Raw genomic sequence first — 12483 nt, 5'->3', positions numbered from 1 at the left:
TAGAAAAAATTAGCTGGGCATGGTGGCACATGCCTGTAGACCCAGCTACTTGAGAGGCTGAGGCAGGAGGATCACTTGAGCCCAGGAGTTGGAGGTTGCTGTGAGCTAGGCTGATGCCATGGCACTCTAGCCGGGCAACAGAGTAAGACTCTGTCTCAAAAATAAATAAATAAATAAAACATAACAATGGCCAGGTGCAGTCATTCGCGCTTGTAATCACAGTGTTTTGGGAGCCTGAGGCAGGAGGATCTCCGAGGCCAGGAGTTTGAGACCAGCCCATGCAACATAGCAAGAATCTGTCTCCAGCCGGGCGCGGTGGCTCACGCCTGTAATCCTAGCTCTCTGGGAGGCCGAGGCGGGCGGATTGCTCGAGGTCAGGAGTTCGAAACCAGCCTGAGCAAGAGTGAGACCCCGTCTCTACTATAAAATAGAAAGAAATTAATTGGCCAACTAATATATATACAAAAAAAAAAAATTAGCCGGGCATGGTGGCGAATGCCTGTAGTCCCAGCTACTTGGGAGGCTGAGGCAGGAGGATTGCTTGAGCCAGGAGTTTGAGGTTGCTATGAGCTAGGCTGACGCCATGGCACTCACTCTAGCCTGGGCAACAAAGTGAGACTCTGTCTCAAAAAAAAAAAAAAAAAAAGAATCTGTCTCCACAAAAAATTTAAAAATAAGCCAGACACAGTGACATGCATCTGTAATCCCAGCTACTCGAGAGGCTGCAGCAGGAGATCACTGGAACCCACAAATTCAAGGCTCTAGTGGGCCATGATGGTACCACTGCACTCCAGCCTAGGCAACAGAGCAAGACCCTATCTCTAAAAAAAAAAACAATAAAACACAAAAATCTTACATTGGCATACAATGCCTACATTATCTGGCACTCCCCCTCTCCCATCCCAACCCTCTGCCACATCTATCACTCCCGCTCATTCGTCCCTCTCCCACCACACCGGCCACCTTGCTGTTCCTTGACCATGTCAAGCACATATCAGTGTCAGCTTGACAATTGTTTACCTATATAATTGAACAAGTGTTTCCTCAGGTAGGACTTCTCTGACTACCTTGTATAAAAAGGGTAAGTCTCTCTGTCTCAACTACCAACTCCCTATCCCTCCTACCCTGTTTTATTTGTCTCCATAGCAGGTATTACCAACTGATATGTTTTGTTACCTGTCTCTTCAAAATTTTAGTGTAAGTTACAAGAAAGCCAAGACTTTTATTCACTGTTATATGCCTAGCTTATACTTAATTACTATGTTAGATACTGTTTCCTTACAGAATTTAGAGTCTAACAAAGTAATCAAGCCACAAAATTTGGATATAAAGTTACTACCATTATTTTTACAAACCACTATAAAATGAATTACCACCTAGAAATGCACTTATTCTACCACTGTAAATATACTTCTAAGGACACTTGAAAACATTCACCTCTAACCAAAATAACTGGAATATATAAGCAAGCCAACTGAATTAAACATTTCTGTAAAGGCCTCTATTCACAGAAAGATAACCAAAGGACGACGACTCCACCTTGTTTTTCCAGCACCATCTGGAAAAGATACGTTATTCTTCACAGAGATAGACAAATAATAGAGAAGAATGCATTATTCATCTTCAAGGATTAACCCCTTGGGTCACTGGTTCCCAAACCTTTTGGTCACAAGATCTTTATTCCTAAAAATTATTAAGGACCCCACAAAATTTTATTATGTTGGTTATATCTATTGATACATATATTTAAAATTAAAACAAAATTTTAAAAAATATTTAACAGTTCATTTTAAAATAACAAGCACAAATCCATTACACGTCAACATAAATATTTCCATAAATATAATTTCCAAAATAAATTAGTGAGAGAAATGGCAATGTTTTACATTTCTACAAATCTCCTTAATGTCTTACCTAATTAAATCTACATTAAATATGTTATCATATGTTGTTTTGGCTGAGGTACAGCCACAACGCCTGGCTGAAAATTCAAATCTTATCACTAGCAACAAACACTGTCAATTGTTTTACTTGAAGTGGGTCAGGGGGTTCATGGATTACACAATTTGAAATAAAAAATACATCATCGGCTGGGCATGGTGGCTCACACCTGTAATCCTAGCACTCTGGGAAGCCGAGATGGGCAGATCACTCCAGGCCAGGAGTTCGAGACCAGCCTGAGCAAGAGCAAGACCCAGTCTCTACTAAAAATACAAAGAAATTAGTCGGACAACTAAAAATATACAGAAAAAATTATCCAGACATGGTGGTGCATGCCTGTAGTCCCAGCTACTTGAGAGGCTGAAGCAGAAGGATCCCCAAAGCCCAGGAGTTTGAGGTTGCTGTGAGCTAGGCTGATGCCAAACTATTAGTCTCCATGTCAAGTTAGCTCAAAAAGCCAAATAAATTTTCACTTTTTTCTGATGTAGCAACAAAATTAGTCTGAAAAAAAATCTAAATAATTGTGCACCATGTAAAATGAAGCTGACTTCTCTAAATTTTGAGAAATCAACTCTAAATATAAACAGGCCTCCATATTTGTGGGTTCTACAGCCATGGGCTTCATGTCCATTGACTCACCAACTGTGGATTAAAAGTATTTGGAAAAAAAAATTGTGTTGGCCGGGCGTGGTGGCTCACACCTATAATCCTAGCACTCTGGGAGGCCAAGGCAGGCAGATTGCTTGAGGTCAGGAGTTCAAAAACAGCCTGAGCAAGAGTGAGACCCTGTCTCTACTATAAATAGAAATTGGCTAACTAATATACATAGAAAAAACTAGCTGGGCATGGTGGCACATGCCTGTAGTCCCAGCTACTCGGGAGGCTGAGGCAGCAGGATTGCTTAAGCCCAGGAGTTTGAGGTTGCTGTGAGCTAGGCTGACGCCACGGCACTCACTCTAGCCTGGGCAACAAAATGAGACTCTGTCTCAAAAAAAAAAAAAAAAAAATTGTGTCTGTACTGAACACATATAGGCTTTTTTCTTGTCATTGTTTCCTAATACAGTATAACTATTTACATAGCATTTACATTATGTTAGGTATTATAAGTAATCTAGAAATGACCTAAAGTATATGGTAAGATGTGTATAGGTTATATACAAATATTCAGCCATCTTATATCAGAGACTTAAGCACTGCAGTTTTTGGTATCTGAGGGAGGTTCTGGAACCAATCTCCCAAAGATACTGAGGGATGATTATATACTTAGTATAAAAGAAAATAAAACCAAGTCTTGACAAGATACTTTCATCAAACCCAACTTCCCTCCTTACATTTTAACATTTTACACAGTCTTTTATCTTTGGTTCTTTGTTTGAACATTAGTAAAAAGAGATCTGAACCGTTTAATCTGCATACAAAATATTTCTAACTAGCTCAAGAATTTGACTGGTCCCCACCTTACCTGTTGAGCAATATGAGAAATATGGGCTCCCTGAACTGCTGAACCAGGCTGAGGTGCTGTCTCTGAAGTGTTATTCTTGTGGGAATCTTCCATAATCAACTATAAGGGAAACAAAGTCAGTTAAAATAAAAACTACAGGCTGGGTGTAGTGGCTCACTCCTATAATCCTAGCACTCTGGGAGGCCGAGGCGGGCAGATCATTGGAGCTCAGGAGTTCAAAACCATCCTGAGCAAGAGTGAGAACCCTGTCTCTATTAAAACTAGAAAGAAATTAATTGGCCAACTAAAAAAATATATATATATAAAATTTAGTCGGGCATGGTGGCGCATGCCTGTAGTCTCAGCTACTTCGGAGACTGAGGCAGGAGGATCACTTGAGCCCAGGAGTCTGAGGTTGCTGTGAGCGAGGCTGACGCCACAGCTCTCTAGCCTGGGCAACAGAGTGAGACTGTGTCTCAAAATAAAGAAAGTAGCCGGGCGTGGTGGCTCACACCTGTAATCCTAGCACTCTGGGAGGCCGAGGCGGGCAGATTGCTCGAGGTCAGGAGTTCGAAACCAGCCTGAGCAAGAGCGAGACCCCGTCTCTACTATAAATAGAAAGAAATTAATTGGCCAACTAATATATATATAAAATTAGCCGGGCATGGTGGCACATGCCTGTAGTCCCAGCTACTCGGGAGGCTGAGGCAGCAGGATTGCTTGAGCCCAGCAGTTTGAGGTTGCTGTGAGCTAGGCTGACGCCATGGCACTCACTCTAGCCTGGGCAACAAGTGAGACTCTGTCTCAAAAAATAAATAAAAATAAAAAAAAATAAAGAAAGAAAAAATAATAATAAAAAACTATAGAATATAGTATACTATACAGTCATGTAAAAATTGATCATTTGGTTGCCTCTATGGAAGAGACCTGGTAGCTATGGTATAGAGATAGAAAAGAGACTTTTCCTTACATATTCTTATTTGAATTTTGATGCACAAGAACATGTTTAAACTTAATAAAAGGCACATATGTACATAAATTATTATGACTAAATTTTCAAATGTTATCTCACCCAAGAAATATGATAGTCTTCCTGTCCATGGACATACACATTCCTTTCTCCAGTCTAGGGAACAATTTCTAATTGTACATATAATTTTATGTAGCGAATTTATAGAGTAAAAGTAGAACAAATAAGACTATACCTAAGGACGTTCTAAAGATCTAAATATTCTAGACAATCAACTGAAGAATATGTAAGCTGGGTAAGAATGAGAATAAATGGGTTATAACAGATGAAATATGACAAATGGAAGGAAAACCACTAACAAAGAGACTAGTAAAAGGTTTGGGTAGAATTTAAGGTTTTCATGGTTACATGTAAAGACAAGGCTGGCCAATAACCACATGAAAAGAGATTTCAGTATCACTAATCATTAGAGAAAATGAAAACCACAATGAAATACCACTTCACACCCATGAGAATGGCAATAATAGGGTGGCTCACACCTGTAATCCTAGCTATGATGCCACTGCATTCTAGCCTGGGAAACAGACCTTGCCTCAAAAAAAAAAAAAAAAAAAAAAGCTAATATCAAACAGAAAATAAGTGTTGGCAAGGATGTAAAGAAAACTGGAACCCTTGTGCACTGCTGTGGGAATGTAATACAGTGGGAATGTAATATAGTGCAGTTGCTATGGAAAACAGTATGGCAGTTCCTCAAACAATTAAAAACACAATTACTAAATGATCCAACAATTTCACTCTAGGGTTATATATATCCAAAAGAATTGAAAGTAGGGTCTCAAAGAGAAGAGAGATTTGTATACCCATGTTTATAGTAGCATTATTATTCACGACAACCAAAAGGTATTAACAACCCAAATATTGATCAGTGGATAAATAAATAAAATAGGAGATATACATATATCACACACTACAACATGGATGGACTTTCACCACGTTAAAGCTAAATGATAAGCCAGTCACAAAAAGACAAAAAGTGTATGATTCCACTTATATGAGGTATCTTAGAGTAGCCAAATTCAGAGAAACAGAAAATAGAATGGTGGTTTCCAGTGGCCAGTAGGAGGGAGAAATGGAGTTGTTTAATGGACATGAAAAAATTGTGGAGATTGGTTGCACAACAATATGAATGTACTTAACACTACTGAACTATACATGTAAAAATGATAAGATGGTCAGTTCTATGTTGTGTGTATTTTACCACAATTTAAAAAATAAAGGGAGGGGGCAACTAGACACCTGTCCCCCTTATCATCACTGACTTAAAGTCCTTTTTCTTTAAAATCAGAAACTCATTTTATTTATTTATTTATTTATTTATTTATTTATTTATTTATTTTTGAGACAGAGTCTCACTCTGTTGCCCAGGCTAGAGTGCCGTGGCGTCAGCCTAGCTCACAGCAACCTCAAACTCCTAGGCTCAAGTGATCTTCCTGCCTCAGCCTCCCAAGCAGCTGGGACTACAGGCATGTACCACCACGCCCAGCTAATTTTGTCTGTATATATTTTTAGGTGTCCAGCTGCGAATTTCTATTGATTTTTTTTTTTTTTTTTAGTAGAGACAGGGTCTTGCTCTTGCTCAGGCTGGTCTCGAACTCCTGAGCTCAAATGATCCTTCCACGTCAGCCTCCCAGAGTGCTAGGATTACAGGTGTGACCCACTACACCTGGCTTCATTTTATTTTTTGCTCTTAAGAAATTCACAGTCTACAGAAATTCATTTTTAACATCTGGATTGAAGCTATTTTTTTAGTAATTGAAAATAAGGTATAAAGTCACCTCACACATAAAGTGGTTTTAATTTTCTTCCCACAAATACATCATTAACCTTTTTCTTTTATTTTATGTATTTTAGAGATAGATGACTCACTCTGTCACCTAGGCTGAAGTCCAGTGGTACAATCATAGCTCACCATAACCTTGAATTCCTGGGCTCAACTGATCCTCCTGCCTCAGCCTCTCCAGTAACTGGAACTACAGGCCTATGCCATCACCCTTGGCTAATATTTTTTTTAAAAATTTTGTGAAGACAGGGTCTCACTATGTTGCCCGGGCTGGTCTTGAACTCCTGGGCTCAAGTGATCCTCCTACTGCCCCAGCCTCTCAAAGTGCTGGGATTACAGGCATGAGCCATAGCCTATGACCCAGCCTAGCCTTTACTTAGAACAAGGAAAAGATACAATAGAAAGAAAAAAAAGGATGAAAAATCTTAATCACAATAATGCCTAATTTCTTTTCAGTCTTTATTTTTAAATTTTGTTTTCTTTTTAAGAAATGGAGTCACGCTCCATCACCCAAGCTAGAGTGCAGTAGGAGTCTCAAATTCCTGGCCTCAAGTGATCCTGTTGCCTCAAGTAACTGTCGCCTTCCAAGTAACTGGGACTACAGGCATGTGCTACCACACCCAGTTTATTTCCACAACTTTGTAAAAGCCATAACCATACTATATACACATATTTGTATCCTCACATTTTGTATCCTGTTTCTATTTATCACAAATATTTTCTAGGTTTTAAATAAAAACATATTTAGGCCAGTGCACTGGCTCACACCTTATAATTCCAGCACTTTGGGAGGCTGAGGCAGGAGGGAACACTTAAGGCCAGGAGTTCAAGACGAGTTTGGGCAACAGCAAGACCTGGACTCTACAAAAAATTAAAAAATTAACCGAGTGTTTTGGTGCATGTCTGTATTACTACTCAGTAGGCTACTTAGTTACTCAGTAGGCTGGGGGTGGAAAATAGCTTGAGGCCAGGAGTTCATGACCAGGCAGCCTGGGAGATCACATGAAACCCCATTAAAAAAAAAAAAAAAGGCCACTACAGTCAGCAAATAACATTTTGGACAATAATACCACTTTTCCTATAGAAAAGATAACCTATTCTCTATTATTTTATAAAGAATCGACTAACCAAATCAAGCCCTTTTTTCCAAAACAAAAACAGCTTTATAGTTTCATCTCATTATAAGCAGAGTACATACTTTCTGTATGTTTTATTGATGTTACCAAAGTATAACCTTCATTTTGCTCACTTTTTTTTTTTAGCTATTATTCCTAAAATTAAGGTCAAGAGTAACAATCTGTTAAAAACTTGTTCAACACAGTATAAATTTTGTGTATAAATGCATTTTCTGGCCAGGTGCGGTGGCTCATGCCTGTAATCCTAGCACTGTGGGAGGCCGAGGATACAGGATCTTTTGAGCTCAGAAGTTCAAGACCAGCCTGAGCAAGAGTGAGACCCTGTCTCTACTAAAAAATAGAAAAAAATTAGCTGCGCGTGATGGTGCTCACCTGTAGTCCCAACTGTTTGGGAGGCTGAGGCAGGAGGATTGCTTGAGCCTAGAAGTTTGAGGTTGCTGTGAGCTAAGCCCATGCCATGGGCACTCTAGCCCCAGGAAACAGAGCAAGACTCTGTCTCAAAAAAATAAAAAAGCATTTTCTGCAAAAATAAAGCAAGCCCCAGGCAGCAGCTATAAGAACATGAAACAACCCCAAGCTGGTCAGAATCACAAGGGGGCAGTGAAACAGCTTTAAAAGTGCCATCAATGGGAATAAATTTGGGCAACTGAGAAACTACACCAGGCTGGGATCTTGCTGACACAGGGAAGGGAAGGCTGTGAGGGAAGGCAGGGAACTTTCAAGAAAACTTGCAACGAAAGGAATATTATTATGCTAGGCACTAAACTAAGAGCTTTTTAATATGTTATCTCCTGGATCCTATATTTTAGAGATATGTAAATTGAGGCTCAAAAACATTGTCATTTACTGTAGACCTCACAGTGAGATATAAATGCAAGACCTAAAGCCAGAACTGTTTTAATCCAAATTCTCTGTTCTTTTATTCCATATCGTTCCTCTTCTAGGGATACTCTCACATTACGTCTCTGCTCCAGGTCCCTCTAATGCTTTCACTGTGCCTTGCATGTATTTCTTTTCTTTTTTTTTTATTAGAGATGGGGTCTCACTCTGTCATGTATCCTAGAGTACAATGGCACAATCATAGATCACTGTAGCCTTGAACTCCTGGGCTAAGTGATCCTCCTGCCTCAGCCTCCCAAGTAGCTGGGATTACAGGATCACACCACATGCCTGGCTAATTTTTTTATTTTTTGTATAGATGGGGTCCCACTACAGTGCCCAAGTTGATCTCAAACTCCTGGCTTCAAGTGATCCTCCTGCCTCCGCCTCCCAAAGTGCTGCAATTACAAGCATGAGCCACTGTGCTCAGCCTCCTTACGCATATTTCTAGTGAGGTTACTTAACACTAAGCGTGTTTATTGGCATGTCTGTTTCCCCCAGTTTTAAGCCCCCTGAAGACAGGATCTATATCATGGGAATGTATCCTCAGTGCCCAAAGACCCTCATGTAGTAAATACTAACAAATACAGTACATTATAGCATTCTCATCTGATGAATGAAGAAGTTCTTAGTTCCTCACTTGTAGAGAATGCTGAACTATGGTAAGCAGAGCAGGCAGTCTCTTGCTCAACATTTCTACAACCGAACTCATTTTCTCTCCTCCAAATTATTCCAGATTAGTCCACCCTGAATCTCTTTCAGATCCTTAAATGTGCCTGCCTTGCTTTTTCTCTCCCTCTGGCTTTCATATATGCTATTCCCTCTGCCAGAAACACTATTCCCCTTCCTGTTCATGTGGTCCACTTCTATGAGTTATTCTTCCAGGCAAACTTTTATCACTCTCCCAGACTAGTCTAAAAGCCCTAGTTGTATCCTCCCAGCACATGGTCCCACCTCTTCTCATTGCACTTAGCACAGTATTCTAATGACCTGTTTCTCTGTCTCCCCACGAGAGTGTATAATCTAGGGAGACAAAGACCACATCCTGTTCCCAGTATAGCATTAATATCTTACACATTTATTATTGCTGAATAAATCAATGTGTTTACTTGGGTTTATCTACTTAAACTGATAGAACAATAGTTAAATATCTTTGGGCAGGTGGCGGTGGCTCACACCTATAATCCTAGCACTCTGAGAGGCCAGGGTGGGGGGATTGCTTGAGCTCAGGAGTTCGAGACCAGCCTGAGCAAGAGTGAGACCCGTCTCTACTACAAATAAAAAGAAATTAGCCAAACAACTAAAAATAGAAAAAAATTAGCCAGGCATGGTGGCACGTGCCTGTAGTCCCAGCTACTCAGGAGCCTGAGGCAGGAGGACCACTTGACCCCAGGAGTTTGAGGTTGCTGTGCACTAGGCTGACACCACTCTAGCCTGGGCAACACAGCGAAACTCTGTCTCAAAAAAATAAATAAATAAAATAAAATTTTATATATATATAAAAAATCTTTAGACAATTACCTCACCCCAGCTTTAGAAATGGGGCAATGCAGGTAGAAGTAAACTTGCAGTTAACTCTACATTAGTTAGACGGGACTGCCACCTACTGGCGATATAGTAGTACTGCACAGACCAAACCCTACAGAATAACAAAATTTTTTTTATTTTTACTTTTTTTATTTTTTACATTTAAAAATATATATATAATATTGCCTGTTATCCCTGGGCAGGGGCCATGATAATCTTCTCTGTATCGTTCCAATTTTAGTATATGTGCTGCCAAAGCGAGCACAGGATAACTACAAATATTACAGAGCTAACGCTCTCTACTTTAGGATAACAGTATTGATTGTAGTTTTGACAGGTAACTGTATGTTACAAAGCCTATAAAAATAGCATTTCGATAAAACTTATTTCTGTTGGAAACAAAATTCTCAGGATAAAATGCATTTTGCAAACATAAATACTGTACAAACTCTTGTGCTCTTCAAAAGCTAACGAAACCAGACATAATTTAAATCTACAATGTTAAAGCGATTAAGCCCCACGCTCCACGGCGCAACTGAAGGTGAGAAATATCAGGCTTTGTTTTATGATACAGGAGAAAGAGAAATTTCCTCGGCTTCATTGCCTGCCCAGAGGGAAACAGACGACCTTCAGTCATTCCCAGCCGGGTGAAAACCTGCTATGCGACACAGTTCCTCGCCTATCTCTCGCACCTCTGCAGCAGTTTTGTGTCTGTGTGATTCCTGCACTGTCTGTAGTTCCACTAGACTGTGAGCTTCCTAAGGACGAGGGCTGTCTCTGCCCTCCAGTGTAGCCCGGCCTGGCACCCAGGCGCCCAGTGCGCTCCGTGGACCGCCCCGCAGAGTTAACTGGTCCCGGGCCCCGCTCAGCGGTCTTCGCGCCACAGCCACGGCCACGGCCAGCCACGCCGCCCTTCCCTCGGCTCCGGGCCCGACCCTGAGGCCTTCGACTGCGAAGGGGCGGCTTCTGAGGCTAGAGCCACCCCGCGGTGGGAGGGTTCCGACTGTATTTTTATTAGGGGCCGGCCGGAGAGAGGACACGAACGACTGAAAAGACGGAGAGAGTGCGCGGGGACCGGAAGCGCGCTCGGCCGGGCTACAGGCGCAGTCCCTCCTCCTTCCGCCGCGCGCGCTCCGCGCCCCTCCCCCACCGCCGCCGAACGCGCGCGACCCCCACCCGGCGCGTGACCCAACGCGGCGTCCCCGCCCGCGCCGCGTCCCCGCGCCCTCCTCTGCCGGGGCCACGGGGCACGTCCCACCCCCGCCCCCCACTTACCTGTGGCTGCCGCCTCGCCGCTGTCCGGGGCGGGAACTTCCACTCCCCCCTCCCAGGTGGATCCGAATTCACTACCCACTTCCCCACCCCCTCACACGGCGGGGGACGTCCCTCCTTCTTGGGGGTCAGGAGGGGCGGGGAGAATAAGTGTCACTTAACAGCCAACTGTCCTAGGCTACCGTTCCCTCGGCAGTCAGGGCCACCAGTGGCGGCATGATCACCAGGCCGGGGGCGGGGGAGGGGAGGGGGGCAAAACTGAGTGTAAGTGTGCGTGGGGGGTGAAGTTAAGGCGGTGCCGCCGCGCGGGCTGCCGTCCTGCGTCACCGCGTTACTCACGTGACGCGCCGCCATCTTGCACCGGGTCTCCTCCGCGGGGCGAGGTGTGTCTCCGGAGGTGTTGCTCGGGCGGGAGTTGGAGGTGGAAGCTGCCTGCGGTTCCTTTACGCTTGGGATCTCTCCCCACTCCTACACGTCTGTTTCCGGACGCCCGCTCCAGCTGGGTGCTCCCAGGAAGCCGTTGGGTGGGAGGCAGTTTTCATCGGTTAAGGGCGTCGCGCTGAGCTCGGCCTCTGCTGCTGGGGCTGGGTGATCAGGCCCAGAGCTGCCGCCCTTGGCCTTGACCGACGCCTGCCCTGTCCGCTTCTTGGAGGGAGAAGTGACTTGAAACGTAGAGGCTGGTCTTCCTCGCCTTCTCTGGGTTCAGATTATTCTTAATCCCATAAAATAGCGTAGAGTTGATCCTTTAACCCATACGAAAGGATTTTCTACAAAAAGGGATTTAAAATAAAAAAGGTGTCAGTAGGGTGTTTGACCTTCACTTGGTGTGGCATGCTGGGGCACAGATTTCTTTCAACTGTTTAGAAAGAGTTACGTACAGTGCAGTGTCACAGAATAAAATGTTATGCCATCGTCTTAATACATTCCAAGAACTTTAAAAGTATTTTCTAATATATCTGTTTCTGGAAATGGGATTGTGCTTACTAATGTTTTTTATTATCCGTTTCCTTGCAAAATGTTCTTTTATGGTTTTAGTGGTTGTAAACGACAAATAGTAAACTTTAATATACTCTTAAAAGTTCCAAAATTTTACTAGAGAGCCCCAATGCAGTAAACTGATTTAGTGGTAAAAGCTCTTCCTGTTTTTGACCCTTAGGCCAGAAAATGTGATTTAAAGCTAACGAGTTACTCTGGCTGACACTCTTAAGAAGATCACTAATATTTAGCCATTTTCACTCATTGAGTAAACATTGTTGCCTACCTATTAAAAGGTAATACAGTGGGAGGCCGAGGCGGGCTGATTGCTCAAGGTCAGGAGTTTGAAACCAGCCTGAGCGAGACCCCGTCTCTACCAAAAATAGAAAGAAATTAATTGACCAACTAAAAATATATATGCAAAAAAAAAATTAGCCGGGCATGGTGGCGCATGCCTGTAGTCCCAGCTACTCGGGAGGCTGAGGCAGTAGGATCACTGAGC

The 12483-nt window shown here is 42.6% G+C and overlaps 1 protein-coding gene and 1 pseudogene across 4 annotated transcripts in view; both read right to left on the bottom strand.

The window, feature by feature from the left end:
* ATF1 (activating transcription factor 1) overlaps positions 1–11269 on the bottom strand; it is a 47833-nt gene extending 36564 nt beyond the window's left edge. For 2 of the 4 annotated variants that reach the window (XM_012762220.3, XM_012762180.3), the window contains exon 1: positions 3404–3502. Coding sequence is in view for 2 of the 4 variants with exons in the window: in XM_012762166.3 (XP_012617620.1) it covers positions 3404–3496 (93 nt within the window). In the remaining 2 variants the exon portion in view is untranslated. Of the gene's footprint in view, positions 1–3403; positions 3503–11009 lie in introns of those variants that run through there. The other 2 variants (XM_012762166.3, XM_012762213.3) reach the window with 2 other exon arrangements.
* On the bottom strand, positions 9899–9999 carry LOC142873540 (uncharacterized; annotated as a pseudogene).
* Positions 11270–12483: the final 1214 nt, after the last annotated feature.

Source organism: Microcebus murinus, chromosome 10 (genome assembly GCF_040939455.1).
Source record: "Microcebus murinus isolate Inina chromosome 10, M.murinus_Inina_mat1.0, whole genome shotgun sequence".
Lineage (NCBI taxonomy): Eukaryota > Metazoa > Chordata > Mammalia > Primates > Cheirogaleidae > Microcebus > Microcebus murinus.
This window is presented reverse-complemented; position numbering and strand designations above follow the sequence as displayed.